At 43.1% G+C, this 20,868-nt stretch overlaps 1 protein-coding gene across 2 annotated transcripts in view; it reads right to left on the bottom strand.

Moving 5' to 3' along the window:
- The window catches only part of KIF15 (kinesin family member 15), a 91,840-nt gene that overhangs the window by 37,282 nt on the left and 33,690 nt on the right, over positions 1-20,868 (bottom strand). For both annotated transcript variants that reach the window (XM_073678149.1, XM_073678148.1), the window contains exon 11: positions 9,296-9,419. In XM_073678149.1, the coding sequence (XP_073534250.1) occupies positions 9,296-9,419 (124 nt within the window). The remainder of the gene's footprint in view (positions 1-9,295; positions 9,420-20,868) is intronic.

Genomic DNA, 20,868 nt, shown 5'->3' with positions numbered 1-20,868 from the left:
CCATTTAGAAGACATTTCATAACTTTCCCAAATTCCTATGAAAAAATATTCCCCACAAACTGCATTGATCTACTGCACCCAATTTATTATATATTTTAGGAGTCAGAGTCGGTCTATTTTATACCGACTCCACCAAAATGAGCACCGACTCCGACTCCACAGCTCTGCTGCAAACGTCTTGTTTTTATTGCAATATCTACATAGGTGTATAGAGGCCCATTTCCAACAACCACCACTCCAGTGTTTTAATGGTACATTGTGTTTGCTAACTGTGTAAGAAGGTTAATGGATGTTTAGAAAACCCTTGCACAAGTATGTTAGCCCAGCTGAAACCGGTTTGGCTGATTTGAGAAGCTATAAAATTGACCTTCCTTTGAGCTAGTTGAGAATCTGGAGCATTACATTTGTTTGTTCTATGAAACTCTCAAAATGGCCAGAAAAAGAGAACTTTCATGTGAAACTCGACAGTCTATTCTTGTTCTTAGAAATGAAGGCTATTCCATGCGAGAAGTTGCCAAGAAACTGAAGATTTCTCTAGTTTGAGAAATCGACGCCTCACAGCTCCTCAACTGGCAGCTTCATTAAATAGTACACGCAAAACACCAGTGTCAACGTCTACAGTGAAGAGGCGACTCCGGGATGCTGGACTTCAGGGCAAAGTGGCAAAGAAAAAGCCATATCTGAGACTGGCTAATAAAAGGAAAAGATTATTATGGGCAAAAGAACACAGACATTGGACAGAGGAAGATTGGAAAAAAGTTTTATGGACAGACGAATCAAAGTTTGAGGTGTTTGGATCACACAGAAGAACATTTGTGAGACGCAGAACAACTGAAAAGATGCTGGAAGAGTGCCTGACGCCATCTGTCAAGCATGGTGGAGGTAATGTGATGGTCTGGGGTTGCTTTGGTGCAGGTAAAGTGGGAGATTTGTACAAGGTAAATGGGATTTTGAATAAGGAAAGCTATCACTCCATTTTGCAAAGCCATGCCATACCCTGTGGACAGCGCTTGATTGGAGCCAATTTCATCCTACAACAGGACAATGACCCTAAGCACATCTCTAAATTATGCAGGAACTATTTAGGGAAGAAGCAGGCAGCTGGTATTCTATCTGTAATGGAGTGGCCAGCGCAGTCACCAGATCTCAACCCCGTTGAGCTGTTGTGGGAGCAGCTTGACCGTATGGTACGTAAAAAGTGCCAATTAAGCCAATCTAACTTGTGGCAGGGGTTTCAGGAAGCATGGGGTGAAATTTCTCAAGATTACCTCAGCAAATGAACAGCTAAAATGCCAAAGGTCTACAATGCTGTAATTGCTGCAAAGGGAGCATTCTTTGACGAAAACAAAGTTTGAAGGAGAAAGGAGTACGCAGGTACCCCCATATGTGGTTAAAAACTACATTTGGAGGCACAGTGCAAAGCTCAGAATGGAAGAAGTGCCATGTGGGAGTTCAGGTATTGCTGGAATAGTTTGGGGGTGCCATGTCACATTGGCAGAGCCCCTGATGTGCAAGAACAACAGAAACCCCTCATTAGTAACCTCATTTTACAAACTACACTACATTCATCTAGGGGTGCAGTGAGCATGTTGACACCACATGTGCCTCACAGAAATTTATACCATGGGGCGATGAAGAAAAAATAATTAACCACTAGTTTTACCACCAAAATGTTGTTTTAGCCCCAAGTGTTTAATTTTTATAAGGGATAATAGGAAAAACTGGATCGCTCAGTTTGTTGTGCAATTTCTCCTGAGTGTGCCAGTATGCAACATATAATCGGGAACTAATTTTCAGGCACATTGCAAAGCTCAGAAGGGAAGGAGCGCTATCTAATAGGGCAGATTTTACTGTTATGGTTTACGGGTGCCTTGACCCACTGGGAGAGCACCTGAGATGCTAGAACAGCAGAACTAACCCAATAAGTGACCCAATTTTACAAACTACACCTCTCAATGAATTCATCTAGGAGTGCAGTGATCATATGGACACCACATGTTTGTCACATTATACCATTGGGCAGAGAAGAAAAAATAATTAAATTTTTACCCAAAAAATGGCTTTAGCACCAGATTTTACATTTTCACAAGGGGAAATGGGTAAAAATGGCACCAACATTTGTCCACAATTTCCGCTGAATGTAGAAATACCCCATATGTGGCTGTACAGTACTGCTTAACCACACGGTGAGACTTGGGAGGGAACAAGCGCTACTTGTCTCCTGGAGCACAGATTTTCCTAGAATAGTTTGCGGCTCCATATACAGAGCCCGTAAGTGCTAGAAGTGCAGAGCTAACCCCTCAAGTGACGACATTTTGGATATTATACCCCTTTGGGAACTTCTGTACAGGTGTAGTGATGATTTGACTCCATGGGTGTTTTCTGGAAACAAGCAGCAGTGGATGTTGCTGAGTGAAAATTGTAAATCTGCTATTGTAGTGCCCAGTGCGTTCTTCTGGAGACATGCACCCGTAGATTAGACGGGCTCTCATCGCTACAGAATTGCCAAACATGTAGACGCTAAATGTCGTTTAGGAACACTGTGGGGCGATTTGGGAGTGCAGAATTTATTAAATTTCTTTTGGGGGGGGGGGGGGGGAGAAGGAGCCATAGTGCTTTTCCTTTGTGCTAGCAGTAACGTGGAAACCCCCTATATTTCCGTTAACAGATGACGGACCTGAGTGGGAACATCTGGGACCACATTTATCCGCCACTTTACGCTGAGTACTTACATCTGGTTTTCCATCTAAATCCCCGAATGACGGAATGCAGATGACACGCTCGATGGGTCCATTCACAATAATAAGGCAGCAAAGTTACTCTGAACTTCGTCTGGCCTCTGTTCAGCGTTCATTTTTTCAGAATTGCACAATACTGTGGCGGACAGAGCTTTTATGCACACCGCCGATCATAGGCCAGACTGCATCCACAGTGTCTCCCTCTGCCTCATTATAGGTAATCTTCCGCTCAGTGTTCCGTATGAATCACGTATTTCAGAGATTTACACGGAAACATGTAAGCGCTCATCGTAGAGCGAAGGATAAATGTGATAATGCAATCTTTGGGAGGCAGAATGAACAAATCAACACCAGGTGAATAATTGGCTTTATCTATATTTTATGCCGTTTCTCGTGCGGTATAAGTGATTAGACGACTATTCTTCGGGTTGATGCGATTAGAGCAATACCAGATTTATATCAAGTTTTTATTTTTGGCAGCTGTCACACACTAAAAGCTGCTTTTTTTGTGCAAAAACTAGCTTTTGCATTGCCATATTTTGAGAGTTACAATTTTTCCATATTTCTGAAGACACAGTCATGTGAGAGCTTGTGTTTTGCGTGATGAGTTGACATTTTTATTTGTACCATTTTCCGTCACAATGCTTTTTGATTGCTTTCTATTCTGATTTTTGGGAGGCAGAATGAACAAAAAACAGCAGTTTAGGAATTGTTTTTTTGTTTATGCCATTTCGCATGTCGTAAAATTGATAAGGCAGCTTAAGGCTATGTGTCCACGATGCAGAAATGCTCCAGATTTTTCCTGAGCGTTACTGCATCTCCCTGGCAGAAAAAATGCATGCGGATTGTAGATGCGTTTTTCCTGCCAGGGACAAAAGAAAAGTGAAGCGTTTTTATATGAATTTCCGCATGCGGGTCGTCAATAGCTTTCCAAGCGATTTTAGCATCACTTGGAAAGTGCTTGACAACAACAATCTGATTCAGATGTCATGCGGTCCAATGCAAGTCAATGGCGGCGAAAACACAGCGATTCCGCAAAATAATTGGTAGTGCTGCGGATTTTTCCGCAATGATAATCCGCAGCAGAAATTTCCGCAGCATGTGCAAAGCACCTGTGGATTATCATTGGGGAACATTGCAGACCTTCTACCAATTGCCGCTGCGGAAACGCTTAAAAAACACATAGTAGGCACACAGCCTTATTCTTTGGGTACGATTACAGCGATATCACGATTACGGTATATAATTTTTTTTATGTTTTAGCGATTTTACACAAAAACTTTATCTTATCTATAAAATAAATTAGTTTTGCATCGCTTTATTCTGAGAGCTATACCATTTTATTTTTCCACTGATGTAGCTATATTGCGGCTTGTTTTTTCTGGGACAAGATGAAGTTTTGAGCGATGATATTTTTATTTACATTTGTCTTTTTGATCACGTGTTATTCCACTTTTTTTTCGGCGGTATGATGAAAAAGCATAGTTTTTTGCCTAGTTTTTTTTTTTTTTTTTTTACGGTGTTCACTGAAGGGGTTAACTAGTGTGACAGTTTTATAGGTCAGGTGGTTCCAGAAGCGGCGATACCAAACGTTTACTTTTTTTTAATTTTTTTTATTTACTTACAGAAAAATACTTATTTATGGGTACAATATTTTGAATAATATAATGCAAATGTTTACATATACAGGTACATCTCACAAAATTAGAATATCATCAAAAAGTTAATTTCAGTTGTTCAATCCAAAAAGTGAAACTCATATTATATATAGTGATTATAAACAGAGTGATCTATTTCAAGTGTATATTTCTGTTAATGTTGAGGATTATGGCTTACAGCCAATCAAAACACAAAAGTCATTATCTCAGTAAACTAAAATAATTAACAAAAAGAACCTGTAAAGTCTTCCTAAGCGTTTAAAAAGGTCCCTTAGTCTGTTTCAGTAGGCTCCACAATCATGGGGAAGATTGCTGACTTGACAGATGTCCAGAAGGCAGTCATTGACACACTCCACAAGGTCCCAGAGTTCCAATTTTCATTTGGAAATCAAGGTCCCAGAATCTGGAGGAAGAGTGGACAGGCATACAATCCAAGCTGCTTGAGGTCTAGTGTGAAGTTTCCACAATCAGTGATGGTTTGGGGAGCCATGTCATCTGCTGGTCTAGGTCCACTGTGTTTTCTCAAGACCAAAGTCAGCGCACCCGTCTACCATGAAATTTTAGAGCACTTTATGCTTTCCTCTGCCGACAAGCTTTTTGGAGATGGAAATTTCATTCTCCAGCAGGACTTGTCACCTGTCCACACTGCCAAAAGTGGCAATAGTTGGTTTAAAAACAACAGTACCACTGTGCTTGATCAGCCAGCAAACTCCCCATAGAGAATCTATGGGGTATTGTCAAGAGGATGCTGAGAGACACCAGACCCAACAATGCAGACGAGGAGAAGGCTGCCATCAAAGCAACCTGGGCTTCCATAACACCTCAGCAGTGCCACAGGCTGATCGCCTCCATGCCACGCCGCATTGATGCAAAAGGAGCCCTGACCAAGTATTGAATTCATTTACTGAACATACATTTCAGTATGCCAACATTTCTGATTTTAAACACATTTTTCAAGCTGTTATAAAGTCTTCTAATTTACTGAGATAATGACTTTTGTGTTTCCATTGGCTGTAAGCCATAATCATCAACATTATCAGAAATAAACACAATGACAGTGACTCCCCGACGCCTGCACAATAGAACCCTGCGGCGCAGTGCACAGAGTGACGGGGCTTGGATGAAGCAAAGCGCGCTCTATGTGAGCGGCGCTTTGCGCATGTCCAGGTAGTCAGGGAGCACAGTCCACGTCACAGGGCTCTGACGTAGAGGGGGGGGGGATATGGTAATTAAGCATATAGGTGGAGATTTCGGGGAATAATAAACAGCCTGTGGAAAACAGAGTAGATGAAACCACTTTTCGCTGCAATCAGCCCTCTACTATGGGCCATACAGGTAAGTATAGATTTACTTTTCTATAAGCTGTAAACCCATATTAAAGGTCTGATATCTCCCAGGGGGTGACAGATTCCCTTTAACAGGAACAGTGGAGGTCAACATAAGGTCTGGAAGACCAATCAAAATTTCAGTGAGAGCTACTCGTAGGATTGCTTGAGAGGCAAATCAGAACCCCCGCTTCACTGCCATAGACCCTCAGAAGGATTTAGCAGTCGCTGGAGTTGTGGTACATTGTTCTACTGTTCAGAGACACTTGCACAAATATGGCCTTCATGGAAGAGTCATCAGAAGAAAACCTCTCCTGAGTCCTCACCATAAAATTTAGCGTCAGAGGTATGCAAAAGAACATGTAAATAAGCCTGATGCATTTTGGTAACAAGTCCTGTGGTCTGATGAGGTTAAAATCGAACTGTTTGGCCACAATGATCAAAAGGTATGTGTGGAGAAAAAAGGGCACACAATTTCAGGAAAAGAACATCTCACCAACCAATAAGCATGGTGGTGGATCAATCTTGCTTTGGGGTTGTGTTGCAGCCAATAGCACGGGGAACATTTCACAAGTAAAGGAAAGAATGGATTCAATGAAATTTTAACAAATTCTTGATGCAAACATAACACCATCTGCAAAAAAGCTGAAGTTGAAAAGAGGATGGCTTCTACAAATGGGTAAGGATCCTACACACAAACGTCAAAATCCACAATAGACTACATCAAAAGGCACAAGCTGAACGATTTACAATGGCCCTCACCGTCCCCTGATCTGAACATCATTAAAACTCTGGCTAGACCTCAAAATAACAGTGCATGCAAGACCCAGGAATCTCACAGAACTGAAAGAATTTTCCAAGGAAGAATGGATGAAAATCCCTCAAACAAAAATTGAAAGACTCTTGGCTGTGTACAAAAGTGTTTACAAGCTGTGATACCTTTAAAAGCAGGTGCTACTAGGTAGAAACCATGCAGGGTGCCCAAACTTTTGCATTGGCCCATTTTCATTTTTGTAATTTTTAGAATTTAAAAGACTGAACACTGTACTTCACCACATAGGAGACACCAAGACTGCTGTCTATACATCATATAAAAGACACAAGACTGCTGTATACATCACATAGGAGACAATGGGACTGGTGCGTGTACATCAGAAAGGATACACTGGGGCTGGAGCATAATACATCACAGGAGACACTGCAAGTACTGTATTTATCAGTGGATCCGGAGAGCAGAGTGCACTAACTCCGCCCACAAAGAGCACCGGCCAGTGTCCGGATGTAATCCTTCATTGCATGTGCCACAAAGTTCACTTGTGAATGCTGAGTGCACATGCTCTCAGTGTAAAGGGGAATTAAAAGGCCTGAAAAAGGGGACCGCCAGCCCAAGTGCTTCGGTCCCCGGGAATCTGCAGGTTACCCAACCCTGTCCTAGAGGAACACATGTCTGGAGATTTTCTTGCCATTAAGTACAGATGGACTGGTCCTTAATTTGGAGAGTGTCCCTTAATCCTGTTACAAAGATACTACATGGCTGAGGCCAGTTTATTATCCTGCTTGAAATAAGAGTCAGGTGTCCTTCAGAAATTTGAATTAGGTAGAGAGATAAGTGGTTATATCCGCTGTGCTTTTGTCCCAGTAGTATTCCAGGGAGACCAAAAAGGATCTGTGGTAAGAGAACCTACTCTTGTGAGAGTCTTTGGTGAGGAAGGAGGGGTAGGTTGTTAATCTCTATGACAAAGGGACCAGATTTTGCAGGAGAACACAGACTGGCAAACTGGGCTGGAAAGAGCTCAATGAGATTAACAGTAGATTGGGTTGGGCTGGCCATGTTACCTATGACCTGGGTCAAAGATCTAACCCATTAGGGTAGCTTGGTTCTTGAAGGGTCCTTGAGCGGGTTAAGGCACTGTGCATAGAGGGAATTTGGCTGACCACATGGCAAATGTTTGTTGCAGCACAAACAAACCAAATAGGTTATCAGTACAACAGGACACTTCCTGAGGTAAGGGGGTCAAAGACATGTTAGCTGGAAGAAAACTAAAATAGGCCCAGAAACATTCCTGTTCTACAGGAAAGTTTTCCAGAGGCAGAAAACCATGGAACTGAGTCCCCAAATGATGCAGGTCGCAGAAAGGCGGTTGGAGGTTTCTGAGGTTCGGGATGACCAAGAGGGTGAATGCAAGCAGAGGAGTTCCCAGAAGAAGTGAGGCCAAGGCTAAAAGCCAGGAGAATAATCCAAGAAAATAAGGAAGCCTTTCACCAACAGCGAGAAAAGCACAGATTGACAGCAGAAAACCATCACACAAACCCCCCTGTATAAAGAGGAGGTCTTGAGAGAGGGACCAGGGCACTCAGCAGGTGGAACGAGGTTGCTGCCAAGCTGTCAGTGAAGTAGTGACCTCATTTGGTTGTGCTGCACACCAACATGGCACCTGCAGCTTGAATGAGGATCTGCAGAAGGAACGAGTGGATCTAAGGAGGGCCTCTCAACAGCAGGAAAATTGCACCTAAGCTGGTGCAAAAGTTTCGTAAGATTGTTATGGCTGCCATAAATAAGCAGTCAAAAATGAAGTTCAAGCTGCCGGTACAAAACACACCAATGAGAGAGCTCAATGGGGGATAAAAAGGAAGGGCAACGCCCCCCAAATTTGAGAGCCCTTGTGGGAAAAAGATGAAATAGGGAAGGACGGGGTGGGGAATGGACATCCGCAGGATCACTCCTTCAGTGACCTCTCACAATTGCGGCGACACCAGCACACTGTGGCAGCAACCAAGGGGGATAGACAATTGGAGATGCGGCGTACCCTGCTATGGAGTGCACGGTTTAACCACCCTAAGGTGAAAGAAAAAGGTGAGGGTATGCTCACACGGGACTAAATTGCTGTTGAAAATTTTCACCAAATTGTGCATTTTCTGAAGATTTTGTTGCAGAATTTCTGTGGATTTATTCGCAGATTTTATCCTATACATTGCAAAGAGTGAAACCTGCAGTTTTTTTTTTTTTAAACAAAAATAAACAAACACTTTCTTGATTGAAAATCTGCACACCAAGTCAAACAGCGCTGCAGATTTTTTCAGGTGTATGTGAATGACATTTTGTAATATCTCATCTATATTACTACTGATTTAATATGCTGCGCACTTTCTGCGAAGAAGTCCACAGTGGTAAATCTGGAGCATATTCGTTACGTGCGAATATAGCCCGACAGTGTGATCTCCAGTCCACCAATGTGATCTTCGGCAGGTTAGAACTTTTGAGCTAATTTCCACTATTAGCTAGATATGGTATGTTGCAGTAGGTAAAAAAAAAAAACACTCAATGTGCTTATAGTCAGATAAAGTTTCAAGCTACTCAATAAGTTTGAAAAATTAGTAAGAAAACTATAATAAAAAAAAGATGACTTAATTAAAAAGTCAAATAAAAATGTCAGTTCCTGAGAATCTGACATTTACCACTCTGACAAATTATTTATGTAGTGACAGCTAGAAGCCATCATTACCATGCCAAACACAATGTGAAGGTGCAGGAGTTAAGAAGGTAGTAGGAAATGCTTTTGATTTCTCATCTCACCCCTGGCAATTGAAATATCCTGTGGCATCTGTCCGGAAAGGAGCTGAGAAAGCTGTTCCTTCAGCTTCTTCACCTCTGCTTGCAGCTGACTCACATTCCCTTGGGTGTCTTCATTAACTACAGCCTGGAGGTGATAAATGACAAGAAGTTACAATTAACCGTAGAGAAGAACTGGACACACATTCAGCGGAAGGTTGTACAGCCATGCAAGCTAAAACTAAACAAATTTTGGGATATTTGAACTCGGCATGCCCTGGATGCAATGGTTTTACTATTTGGGCCACTTCAGTTTGTCACATGTATCAACATTTCATAACTTACAAAGATTCAGAGAAAGCTGTAAGGGGAAATATATTTATTTTGGCGACAGATTTTCAGGTGTGACATTTTTTAAAGCCTTCATTTTCTTGTTTCAATCTGATGCGGATTTGTAGCCTTTTTAGCCATTCAGCTATGAATTTATGAATGACCAGGCATTATCTGTTGGCATTTAGTCTGCAAGGTCTGTTGCTCAGCAGCAGCCTAAACTTATATGAATCTTACAAAAAAAGCTTAAATGGGTACTCAGGGGAGAGGAAACATTTTTGTACTGTCCATGCTATCAAACTACACTGCTCAAAAACATAAAGGGAACACAAACAGAATATAACTCCAAGTAAATCAAACTTCAGTGAAATCAAACTGTCTACTTAGGAAGCAACACCTGATTGACAATCAATTTCACATGCTGTTGTGCAAATGGAATAGACAATAGATGGAAATTATTGGCAATTATCAAGACACACTCAATAAAGGAGTGGTTCTGCAGGTGGGGACCACAGACCACATCTCAGTACCAATGCTTTCTGGCTGATGTTTTGGTCACTTTTGAATGTTGGTTGTGCTTTCACACTCGTGGTAGCATGAGACGGACTCTACAACCCACAGAAGTTGCTCAGGTAGTGCAGCTCATCCAGGATGGTACATCAATGCGAGCTGTGGCAAGAAGGTTTGCTGTGTCTGTCAGCGTAGTGTCCAGAGGCGCTACCAGGAGACAGGCCAGTACACCAGGAGATGTGGAGGGGGCCGTAGGAGGGCAATAACCCAGCAGCAGGACCGCTACCTCCACCTTTGTGCAAGGAGTAACAGGAGGAGAACTGCCGGAGCCCTGCAAAATGACCTCCAGCAGGCCACAAATGTGCATGTGTCTGCACAAACGGTTAGAAACCAACTCCATGAGGGTGGTATGGGGGCCCAACGTCCACAGATGGAGGTTGTGCTCACAGCCCAGCACCGTGCAGGATGCTTGGCATTTGCCACAGAACACCAGGATTGGCAAAGTCGCCACTGGCGCCCTGTACTCTTCACAGATGAAAGCAGGTTCACACTGAGCACATGTGACAGACGTGACAGAGTCTGGAGACGCCATGGAGAGCAATCTGCTGCCTGCAACATCCATCAGCATGAAAAGTTTGGCAGTGGGTCAGTAATGGTGTGGGGTGGCATTTCTTTGGAGGGCCGCACAGCCCTGCATGTGCTCGCCAGAGGTAGCCTGACTGCCATTAGGTACCAAAATGAGATCCTCAGACCCCTTGTGAGACCATATGCTGGTGCGGTTGGCCCTGGGTTCCTCCTAATGCAGGACAATGCCAGACCTCAATGTGGCTGGAGTATGTCAGCAGTTCCTGCAAGATGAAGGCATTGAAGCTAAGGACTGGCCCTCCCGTTCCCCAGACCTGAATCCGATTGAGCACATCTGGGACATCATGTCTCGCTCCATCCACCAACGTCACGTTGCACCACAGACTGTCCAGAAGTCGGCGGATGCTTTAGTCCAGGTCTGGGAGGAGATCCCACAGGAGACCATCTGCAAACTCATCAGGAGCATGCCCAGGCGTTGTAGGGAGGTCATACAGGCACGTGGAGGCCACACACAATACTGAGCCTCATTTTTACTTGTTTTAAGGACATTACATCAAAGTTAGATCAGCCTGTAGTGTGTTTTTCCACTTTAATTTTGGGGGCGATTCCAAATCCAGGCCTCCATTGGTTAATAAATTTGATTTCCATTGATGATTTTTGTGTGATTTTGTTGTCAGGACATTCAACTTTGTACAGAACAAAGTATTCAATGAGAATATTTCATTCATTCATTCAGATCTAAGATGTGTTATTTGAGTGTTCCCTTTATTTTTTTGAGCAGTGTATAAAGAGGAGATGCCCAGTGAACCTTAATTATCTTTATAACACCTGTAATTCCATGTGACAGCAACTGCTCCCCCCTCCAGTCTGGGAAGGTATGTCACACACCACTGTTTAGCTCCCTGCTGTGAATGACAGTCAGCATGAGATACAGCTATTATCAGGAGATTGGCTGATAGTAACAGCATGGAGCTGCACACTGCTATAACATCCTAGACCAGAGCAGTGAGGAGCAGCTCCTGTCACGCCAGCCCCTTGATAATGTCTCTCTGTCTGCAGTCCAAGGTGAGGGGGTATGGCCTGCTCCCTGATAGTAGCTGTTCAGTGAAAGACATTATCAGGGGGCTGTCTGCTGCTATTAGAAGCTGGGGGAAGGGACGCCACATCCCCCCTCACCTCAGAATGCAGATAGGAAGACATTATCAAAGGGCTGGTGTGACCGGAGCTGCTTTCCACTGCTTACCCCTCCCATCTGGGACATAACAGCATGGAGCTGCACACTGCTGTAATCAGCCAGTCTCCTAATAATAGTGGTCAGATTCTTTGCAGAGACCAGGGGACGTGGCCACGCTCCCTCTTTTCAGGGTGGCTGTTATTCACAGGGGGGAGCTGAACACTGCTGTGTGATTTATTGTCCCAGATGGGAGGGGGAGCAGCTCCTGTCACATTGAATTACAAGTGTTGTAAAGATAAGATAAGTGCAGCTCATCTTTATAGTTTGAGAGCAGCTACAGTACACATTTTTTTACCTCCCTGGAATACCCCTTTAAAATCTAATGTCTAAACAACAGGAGACTCCAGAGAAATTCACAAAATTATTATACAGGCGTCATCAATAAGCTTTTCAAGTGATAAAACACCTTCATATTTTAACCATGTCATTTTCCCGTTTAACCCCTTCCCCCTCCCCAAGCCTGTTTTCACCTTCCTGACCAAGCCAAATTTTACAATTCTGACCAGTGTCACTTTATGCAGTAATAACTCTGGAACGCTTCAATGTATACTACTTGTTCTGAGATTATTTTTTCGTGACATATTGTACTTCTTGTAAGTGGTAAATATTGGTCGATATAATTTGCGTTTATTTTATTAAATATAGAAAAAAACAAAAAACAGAAAATGTTCACAATTTTCAAACTTTGCATTTTTATGTCCTTAAACAATATACAGTAGTTATACCACATGAAATAGTTAATAAATAGCATTTTTCACACATGGTGACTTGTACCCAAGTTGAAGTGTCTATATTTCTTTTTTAGGAGGCACTATTAAATCTTAACTATTAGTATTATTAAAAGTTGTGTTTTAAATATTCTCACATATGCTATTTCTGACCCACTTTTGGCTGCGTGCACAAGATGCGTTTTTCATGCATTTCCGCAGCGGAAACACATCAAAAACGCATGGTAATCCGCACCCCATGGTCCCCAATGGAATTCCGCAATGTCAATGCACATGCTGTGGATTTTTCCGCAGCGTTTCTGCAGCGCTCATAAATCCGCAGCATGTTCATTCATTTTGCGGAAGCGCCGCCATTGACTTGCATTGAGACGCATATAATCCGTGTCTGTACATTTGTACAAGCGGATAATATACGTTTCAATGTGCGTATGGTACCCAGTTCTGGAGGAGAGAAGACTCTCATCCAGACCTGGATACCATTGTACCTGTAAAAAAAAAAAGAATAAAATAAAAAATAAAGTTTATATTCACCTGTCCGGCGGCCCCTGCAGCGCTTCTCCTTCCAGGACCTGAGATGACGTCGCGGTCATGTGACCGCAGGCTGTCTCGCGAGATGCCGGCAAGCCAGGAAGGAACCAGGAAGGAGCGCGACAGCACACGTGGCGGGGGATCGGGGGTAAGTATAGCTTTATTTTTTTATTTTTACGGTCACACTGTATAAATCCATGCTGTTTGCATGGATTTATATAGTGTGACCTAGTTGTCAAGCACTTTCCAAGTGATGCCATCGCCTGGAAAGTGCTTGTCAGTCCGCATGCGGAAACACATGCACTAACGCATGTGGATACGCATGTGAATCCGCATGTATTCTGCAGGAAAAACGCATGCACAATCTGCATGCGTTTTTTCTGCCAGGGAGATGCAGAAATGCTGCAGGAATTTTCTGTTTCATTTCTGCATCGTGGGCACATAGCCTTTTGCTATATTTTGAAGTTATAAGGGTTCAAAGTTGATCAGAAATTTAAAATTTTTCAAAACCAATTTTTTTAGGGACCACATCACCTTTGAAGTGACTTTTAGGGGTCTCTGACAGAAAATACCGAAATGTGACACCATTCTAAATACTGCACCCCTCCAAGTCCTCAAAACCACATTCAATAAGTTTATTAACTCTTCAGGTGCTTCACAGGAATTAAAGCACTGTGGAAGGAAAAAAATAAAATTTTGATTTTTCTCACAAAAATATTGCTTTAGCCCCTAAGACTATGTTCCCACGATGAACATTTAGTGTGTTTTTGACGTTGCGTGTATTTGCAGTGTGAAACATGGAGCATCTTACAGTTCTAGTAAAGTGGATGGGATTCATAGAAATCTCATGCCCAGTGCTTCTTTTTAAAGCAGCGTAAACTGACCTGCGGTACGTGTTTTTTAAATCCGCAGCATGTCAACATCTCCTGCGGGTACGCAGTTTTATGTGCGGCTTTTCCCCATAGACTTACATCAGTTGCGAAAAATCCACAGGTAAAAAGTGCACATGCGTTTTTAGTGCATTTCCGCAGCGGAAACGCATCACAAATGCATGTAATCTGCACGTAAGTATATCAATAAAGTTTTGTCAAAGCAAAAAACCAAGAAGTATCAAAAATAAAGCAGCTTTACTTAAAAGTATGACACACCAAACAAAAAACGCAGTGCCAAAAATGCGATAAAAACGCAAGTAACGTAATTGATATAATAGAAATCCTGCAACATCAAATAAGTGAGAACGTATTCAAATCTGCTACTTTCACAAGGGTAACAGGTAAAAATAGACTCTGCAATTTGTCATGACTACACTGATCACTACATGTGGTAGAAAACTACTGTTTGAGCGCACGGCAGGGATTTTTGGAGCGAAAAATTGGCATGTCACGTTTGCAGAGCCCCTGATGTGCCTAAACAGTGGAACCCCTCACCCCCTATAAGTGACCCCACCACTCAAGAAACTTATCTAGGGATTTGGTGAGCAACTTGAATCTACAGGTGCATCACAGAATTTCACAACATTGAGTGGGGAAGAAAAAAAAATAGAATTTTCCCATAAAAATGTTGCTTTTTCATTTTGACAAGGATAACAGGAGAAAATGGACAGCAGAATTTGTTGTGCAATTTCTCCTGAGTACGCCGATACCCCATATGTGAGGGAAAACTACTGTTTGAGGGCTTGGCAGGGCTCGGAAGGGTAGGTGCGCCATTTGAATCATGGAGAGCCATTTTGGCTGGAATAGATTACAAACACCAAGTCACATTTGAAGAGCCACTGAATGCCAAAACAGCAGAAACCCACACAAGTTAACTCATTTTGGAAACTAAATCCTTTGAGGAATTCATCTAGCGGGGTGTAGTGAGCACTTTTAACCCTCAGGCAATTGGCAGAATTGTATTGGTCTGAGTAAATGAAAAGATAAAACATTTTTGCACTAAAATGTTCATTTGGTCGCAATATTTAAACTTTCAAGAGGGATAATAGGAGAACATGAATGGGACAATTTGTTACGCAATTTCTCCTGAGTCCACCAATACCCCATAATTGATCGAAAACTACTTTTGGAAACACAGTGCAAAGCTCAGAAGGGAAGCAGCCCATATTGAAGTGCAGATTTTGCTGGAATGGTTTGACTGTGCCATGTCACACTAGCAGAGCCCCTCTCAAGCCAGAAAAGCAGTATTCCCATAAGTGACTCCACTTTACAAATAACACCCTTCAATGAATTCATCGAGGAGTGCAGTTAGCATATCAACAGTTGACACCACATGTGCCTCACAGAAATTTATACTATGGGGTGGTGAAGAAAAAATACTTAAATTTTTACCACTAAAATTTTGTTTTAGCCCCATGTTCTTAATTTTTATAAGGGCTAATAAAAAAAAAAAGGACCTCACAGTTTGTTGTGCAATTTCTCCTGAGTGCGCCAATATTCTACATGTAATCGGGAACTACTTTTCAGGCAGAGTGCAAAGCTCAGATGGGCAGGAGCGCCATATTGTAGTGCAGATTTTGCTGTTATGGTTTGTGGATGCCATTACCCACTGGGAGAGCCCCTGAGGTGTCAGAACAGCAGAACCCCAACATGAGACCCCATTTTACAAACTACACTTCTCAATGAATTCATCTAAGGGTGCAGTGATCATATTAACAAGATGGGCGTGTCACAAAATGTTATACCATTGGGCACCAGTGAAGAAAATAATTACATTTTTACCACATCAATTTTGTTTGAGCCCCAGATTTTACATTTTCACAAGGGGAAATGAGTAAAAATGGCACCAAAATTTGTCCCACAATTTCTGCTTAACGTGGCAATATCCCATATGTGGCTGTATAGTATGGTTTAGCCACATAGCGAGACTCGGGAGGGAAGGAACGCTATATAACTCGTGAAGAACAATTTTTCATAGAACAGTTTGTGGACTCCATTTGCAGAGCCCCCAAGTGCTAGAAGAGCAGAATCCCCCCTCAAGTGACCAGATTTTAGAAATTATACCCCTCTTGGAATCTGTCGATAGGTGAAGTAACAATTTTGACTTCATGGGTGTTTTCCAGAAACAAGAGGCAATGGATGTTGCCGAGTGAAAATGGCAATTTGCCATTGTAGTGCCCGTACATTATGCCCAGTTTATGCTTCTGGAGACACGCACTTCGTAAATTAGGGGGGCTCTCATCGCTACAGAGATGTCAAACATGTGGACACTAACTGTGGTTTAGGCACACTGTGGCGAATTTGGATTTTGGAGTGCAGATTTTCCTGGTTTTGTTTTTTTTTTTTGGGAAGAGGAAGGGGGGGGGAGCCATTTCTCTTTTTCATAGCTTTTGTACTACCAGTAAAGTAGAAGCTCCCCATACTTGGTTAACAGATAACGGACCTGAGCGAGGACTTTTTTTGTGGATTGAATTGAAGGTTTTATTGGGAACATTTTACATAATATTTGGGATCACATTTATCCGGCGCTCTACGCTGAACACTGACATCTGCACCTGTGTTACCTCCTTCTAATAAGGGGCTCTCCTGCATCCTGTTGTGCATTTTCCTTAAAGAAGTTGGCCACAACTTTTTATTATGCCCCCAATGTCCCCCCCCCGGGGCCCATAAGTGTCTTTGTAATTACCTTCTGTTGCTGTTTCTGCCTGTTAGCGGCGCTATTGGTGGCCGCTCACAGGCATCACGTGACCTGCCACTAATGTCACGTCAAGTGAGGCGTGACATCAGTGACGCGCTCCCCGCAGTGGATGCTGGGCTGTGGGCAGGGTTACGCCACGCGTCACACCCAGCATCCACCTCGCGCTTTCCGATGAATGAGAGGGAAAGACCGCGGTGGATGCCAGGTGTGACGTGCGGGGTAACTCCGCCCACAACCCAGCATCCACCGGTGGAACGCAGAAGACAGAGACCCCCGGCTGCATCTGGAATCATGATGTGACATCAGCGGATGTCAAATCCGGCTGCAGCCGGGAGTCACGTGATGCCTGTGAGCGGCCACCGATAGCGCCGCTCACAGGCAGTAACTGCAAGAGAAGGTAATTACAAAGACACTTATGGGCCCTGGGGGGATACATTGTGGGGGGAATAATAAGTAGTGGACAACCCATTTAAGACATTGGCTGGTAAATACCATTGCCTTTTTGCTATGTTTCTAAAGAAATTATTTTGGGAATTTTTAAAGTTACTTTTATTGTTTTGGCTATGCTGTTTATTTTACTGTAGTGTAGCGACTCAAAAGACAGTGAGGACCCTTGACGTGGGTTGCGAGCTTGCGTATTTTGGCCAAAATATTAACAATATATAATACCTCCTATTATATATTTGTGTAGTCATGCCCATCAATGGTGACCTTGTAAATTAGGGGCTTGCACCTTTATGATGCACTGACAGGGTGACGGGCAGCCTGTCTAATAGAATAGTAGGGGCGTGTAATAGGCTGTTGGCTAGGCACTGTGCTACATGTATGTGACGTGCGCCCTATTGCAAGCTTCATCTGTGTGCTAGGCAATTACCCCCTCCATGGATTGAGAGGTTGAGAGTGATTATAGTAAAAGGAGGTGAAGCAGCTCCCCAGCCAGTAGTATAAATCTGTCCCGTTAGATACTCACTCGCACGGACACCGTCCTGTGACCAGTAATCGACATAGAAGAAAAAGTTTTCCAGAGGAGTGGTATCCAATTTCCAAAATTTATTATGCAGAAAATAAAATCTTCAATCCAAAACTTATATTAACTGCTGCACGAATAATGTCATTTATCTAGTGGGATGTATGACCGGCAAGATCCAGTACGTGGGTTGCACTACAGGTGAATTAAAGAGGAGAATTTGCAGACATATATCTGATAGTAGTAACCGCTCAGCTTTGAATATCTCAGCGGTTTCTAGACATTTTCAGACCAAGCATAGGTGTAACACTAAGGCACTAAAATTCCAAGGTATTGAAAAAATATCTACCCCTTTTAGAAGTGGAGATGTTAGGTGCCGTTTGTTAAAGAAAGAGTCTTATTGGATTTATAACCTTGGAACGAGGGTCCCCCATGGTCTGAATATTAGACAGGATGTAATTTTACAGTATTGACTGGTTTATTATATTATTTTGTTACTCTATTGTATTATTTTCTGTATATTTGTTTTTCATTCATTATTAGTGATGAGCGAGCTTTAAAATGCTCGGGTGCTCGAAGCTCGGGTCGAGCACATTGGAATACTCGGGTGCTCGACCCGAGCAACGAGCCCAATGTAAGTCTATGGGAAACTCGAGCATTTTTCTGGTGGTCCCCCCCGGCCGTCTGCAGAAGGTCAAAAATTGCCCAAATCGATGGGAACGGTGCTCAATTAAACGTCAGGCAGGCAGAATATATAGGCAGACAGGAAGGCAGGGTATATAGGAGGGTGCATGAAAAACATAGCAGGGCACTTGGAACACACTAGTGCCCTCCGATTTTCATGCACCCGTCTCTTTAAAAAAGCAGGCCGGCAATTCATCAGCGGCATACACCAGTACCCGACAATTTAGAACAGAAAGAATAGAGCATCACACATAGATTAGATAGATCGAAACATGTCAGTCATATATATAATAAGTACAGTGACAGTGTTGGTTACTGTACTTATTATTTAGTGTTAAAATAAAGGATTTATTAAAAAAAATAATAGTGTTTTTGTCTCTTTAAAAAAGCCGGTTGGCAATTCATCAGCAGCATACACCGGTACCAGACAATTTAGAACAGAAAGAATAGAGCATCACACAGATTAGATAGATATTATATATGTGACTGACATGTTTCTAAGTACAGTGATAGTGTTGATTACTGCACTTGTCATTTAGTGTTAAAATAAAGGATTTAGTAAAAAAAAAATTGGCGTAGGGTTCCACGTAATTTTAGTCTCTAGTGGAGGTTAAGCAGACGGCTGGGGCAGATGTTTGAAGCCTGGGAAGGGGGTAATACCCACGAATCTTCCCAGGCTACTAATATCAGCCCCCAGCTGAATACCTAGCCTTTACTAGCTATTAAAATGGGGGACCCCCCCAAAAAAATGGCGTGGAGTCCCCCCTATTTTAATAGCTAGCAAAGGCTAGGCAGACAGCTGGGGGGGGTGATATTAATAGCCCAGGAAGGGTGCCATGAATACTTGCCCCCTCCCAGGCTAGAAACACCAGCCGTCAGCCGCACCAGAAATGGCGCATCCATAGGATGCGCCAATTCTGGCACTTAGCCTCGCTCTTCCCACTGCCCTGTAGCGGTGGCAGTGGGGTAATAGGGCTGGGGTTGATGACGGCTAACATCAAGCCCAGGTTAGTAATGGAGAGGCGTCTATAAGACACCCCCATTACTAACCCCATAGTCAAAGTTAAAAAAACCCACAAACACCCAGAATAAAGTCCTTTAATTGAAATAAACACACAATTCTTTAATGTTCTAAATTAAACCATGCTTACCATCACGCCCATTCCAGCTGAAGCCAACAATCTCCTGCAATAAAAGTAAAATAATAAACCAACCTCATCCTTACCTTTCCATGGTTCCCAGGACGGCTCGAGCTCTGCTACATTCACATGACAGGCTGGATCGCAGCCGAAAGCTGCCATCCAGCTTGCCATGCCGCAGACACTGAGAAGCGCAGGCATGCTTGCGCTCCTCAGTGTCTGGCTGTGACGGCATCCAGATGAGCCGAGTTCATGTCCAATGAACTCAGATCACCTCATGCACGTCACTGATAGCGTGGGAAAATTCTCCTGCGCTTGCGGTGAGCGTGAGAGAATTCTCCTGCTCACCGCAAGCGCAGGAGAATTTTCCCTATGGATGCGCCATTTCTGGGGCGGCTGACGGCTGGTGTTTCTAGCCTGGGAGGGGGCCAATATTCATGGCACCCTTCCTGGGCTATTAATATCAGCCCCCAGCTGTCTGCCTAGCCATTGCTAGCTATTAAAATAGGGGGGACCCCACATCATTTTTTTGGGGGGTCCCCCATTTTAATAGCTGGTAAAGGCTAGGTATTCAGCTGGGGGCTATTAGTAGCCTGGGAAGCTCCGTGGGTATTACCCCCTTCCCAGGCTTCAAACATCTGCCCCAGCCGTCTGCTTAACCTCCGCTAGAGACTAAAATTACGGGGAACCCCATGCTAATTTTTTTTTTTTTAATAAATCCTTTATTTTAACACTAAATGACAAGTACAGTAACCAACACTGTCACTGTACTTATTACATATGTGACTGACATGTTTCTATCTATCTAATCTGTGTGATGCTCTATTCTTTCTGTTCTAAATTGTCGGGTACCGGTGTATGCCGCTGATGAATTGCCGGCTTTTCATGTTTCACGGTGAGCACTGTTCCCATCGATTTGGGCAATCACTGTAATGCCACAACCGCCATGGCTGTGACATTACAGTGAGTGGCAGACAATCCCTGCATGATTGGTGCTCTAAATAGCGCCAGACATGCAGGACGGGGACCCGAGCTCCCGCCCAAGCATCTCGAAAGTACTCGGCGAGCTCCGAGCATCTCAAGTACTGAGATGCTCGGGCGAGTACCGAGCAGTGGCGAGCATGCTCGCTCATCACTATTCATTATATATAAAAAGAAAATAAATTTCTTTCTCTTTTTTATTACTTTGTATGTCACTGATTCTGCTTTTTATTCAGCTGTTGGGTCAATGAGGGCATGTGTATATAATTATCTCCCTCCCT

Source organism: Phyllobates terribilis, unplaced genomic scaffold, assembly GCF_046119375.1.
Source record: "Phyllobates terribilis strain yellow unplaced genomic scaffold, ASM4611937v1 Scaffold_4__5_contigs__length_816908805, whole genome shotgun sequence".
Lineage (NCBI taxonomy): Eukaryota > Metazoa > Chordata > Amphibia > Anura > Dendrobatidae > Phyllobates > Phyllobates terribilis.
This window is presented reverse-complemented; position numbering and strand designations above follow the sequence as displayed.